The 2,277-nt window shown below is 27.8% G+C and overlaps 1 protein-coding gene across 1 annotated transcript, besides 1 other annotated feature; it reads right to left on the bottom strand.

Moving 5' to 3' along the window:
* Nucleotides 1-161: part of a repeat region that runs on past the window's edge.
* A 189-nt stretch (nucleotides 162-350) lies between these two features.
* EHI_011560 (uncharacterized protein) lies at nucleotides 351-1,952 on the bottom strand (the record flags this gene model as incomplete). Its single annotated transcript, XM_648116.1, has 1 exon — nucleotides 351-1,952. One exon carries the CDS (start codon nucleotides 1,950-1,952, stop codon nucleotides 351-353), a length of 1,602 nt encoding a protein of 533 aa, XP_653208.1.
* Nucleotides 1,953-2,277: the final 325 nt, after the last annotated feature.

Below are 2,277 nucleotides of genomic sequence, written 5' to 3'. Positions count from 1 at the left end.
ATTCAATTCTGACAGCACAATAGAAGAAGAACAATCTAATGTGAGCATGTTAGAAATGAACTCTATAACAGTATTAGAGTATATTGAAGAAACTGAAATAATCATTTCTCAATATGAAGAAAATCCAATTGAGGATAAATCTATTAATTGACCTTTTTTTTATCTTTTTATTCTTATCTATGTTGTCTTTGTATTATGTATTATTTTCTTCTCTTTTCTCTCATTTTTCTTTATCATTTATTATGTATTTGTATTATTCTTTTATCATCTATACTCTTATCTTGACCTCTTTTCTTATCTATTTTATAACAAAAAAATAAAAATAAAAATTATATTTTAATTCCCTTCAATTAAAAGAAGAAAAGTGCAATAACTGATAAAATACCAATCATCATACTTGATGCTGAATCATCATTATTATCACTTGTATCTCCTGATGGTGTGTTTCCTGGACAAATAGTCTTCACTTTATCTTCACATTTTCCACATCCATATTTATTCTCATTAGCTTCTCCTTCTCCATTGTTACTACATTCTTCTCCACTACTATATTCGTATTTTATAACGGTATTATTTAAAATAACATATTTCATTTTATCATCACAACTATCTACTTTAATATATGTTCCAAAAACTGCTTCTTCTTTCTTACTAACTGAACATTCAACGTCGGACTCGATACGAATTACTGTAGCTCCTGAAACTGGTACTTCCGTTGAAATGTCTCCAATATTCTCTACACTAGTTGGTTCATCACATTCATTATCTGAAAACTCTTCAATTATATATGTATTATCTCTTGTCTTAACTACTTTCTTACTACTTGTTTCACTTCCCTTATTACATTTATTAACTTTATAACTCTTATATTCAATATTACTTGTCTTACTATAAATTATACCTTCTTCTTCTTGTTTTTCATATGTGACTGCATACGTTGTATCACCACATTTAATTCGATTAGAATTATTACTACTTGTAGCTTCTATACTTTCAACTGTCTTACATTCTTCATCACTATATTTAAGCTGTTGGATGTAACTTCCTGCAATCGTAAACTTCTTCTTCTCTTGACATTTAGAGAAGAAATATACCTTAACATTACTATCTTGACATTCTACTTCTCCATTATTATCATTACATTTAACACCTTCAGCAATTGCTTCTCCTTCTTTAATTCTTACTACTTCATCTCCTTTCTTACATATAACACTTTGTTCACTACTTTCACATGTATATATGTATCCTCCTTCTTCACTTCTAATTTCTACAATTTTTGCTTTAGCTTCAATACTATATTCTGTCTTAACTTCTTGGACTGCTTGAATGTCTTTATCCTTATCTGTTGTATATTTGTTATTTCCAACATTAATCTTTTCTGTTCTACATTCTTGTCCATTATATTTATCAGTAATAATATTTTCAAGATTTCCTATTTCTCCATTATCTTCACATTGATGCTCTCCAACTCCAAATTGTGTTTGAACATATATCTTCTTATTAATACAAACTCCTCCTACAATATATTCTACATATGTATTCTCACTTCCTTCTTTAGCTGGTTCACTTGTAACTTCTTTAAGTGTTACAGTAATAACAATATTTTCTGGTTTATTCTCTAATTTTTTTACTGTCTCATCTTTTTCTTTAGTTCCACATGTTTTATCTGTAAAGTATTCAATATGATATTCAATAGTTGTGTCTTTTTTAACTCCTTCTTTCTTATTGTCGTCTGCATCTCCATCTGTATTTGCATCTGGTGTTTCTGATGTACTACTTGAATAGACTTTAATTGTTTTTCCATCTCCATATAATACACATTTAGCATTCTCCTCTCCACTTGCTAAATTAGAGACTTCTATAGCATGTTGGCATTTATCACTTGTTTCATCCATACAAAGAATTACATTATCAGCAAATGCAATTCCAATGAATAATAGTATTGCAATCATTGAATGCTTTTTTCTTGTTGTTGTCTCTTTAAATATCTATGCCACTTGTCACTCTATTTTTTTCTCTTATTACTTCATATTTTTGTTTGATTTTTTCTGCAATTCTTGCTTTTTCTCCACTCAAAACTTTTATTCATTCTATGTTTACAACAGCCGTTAGTTATGTAATGAAATATTTGTTTATTTTCTATGTCTTATTTCTCTCTTTGATTTGTTTTTTTTTTATTTCTTTTTGAAAAAATTCTATTTTCTATTATTGTATTACTTATTTCTATATTCTTCTTTCTTTTTTTTCTTTTTAACTACCCTATTACTTTTTTCTTCG

The sequence above is a fragment of the Entamoeba histolytica genome, genomic scaffold (assembly GCF_000208925.1).
Source record: "Entamoeba histolytica HM-1:IMSS scf_1104750516419 genomic scaffold, whole genome shotgun sequence".
Lineage (NCBI taxonomy): Eukaryota > Evosea > Mastigamoebida > Endamoebidae > Entamoeba > Entamoeba histolytica.
The sequence above is the reverse complement of the archived record's forward strand: the minus strand, read 5'-3'. Positions and strand labels throughout refer to the sequence as shown.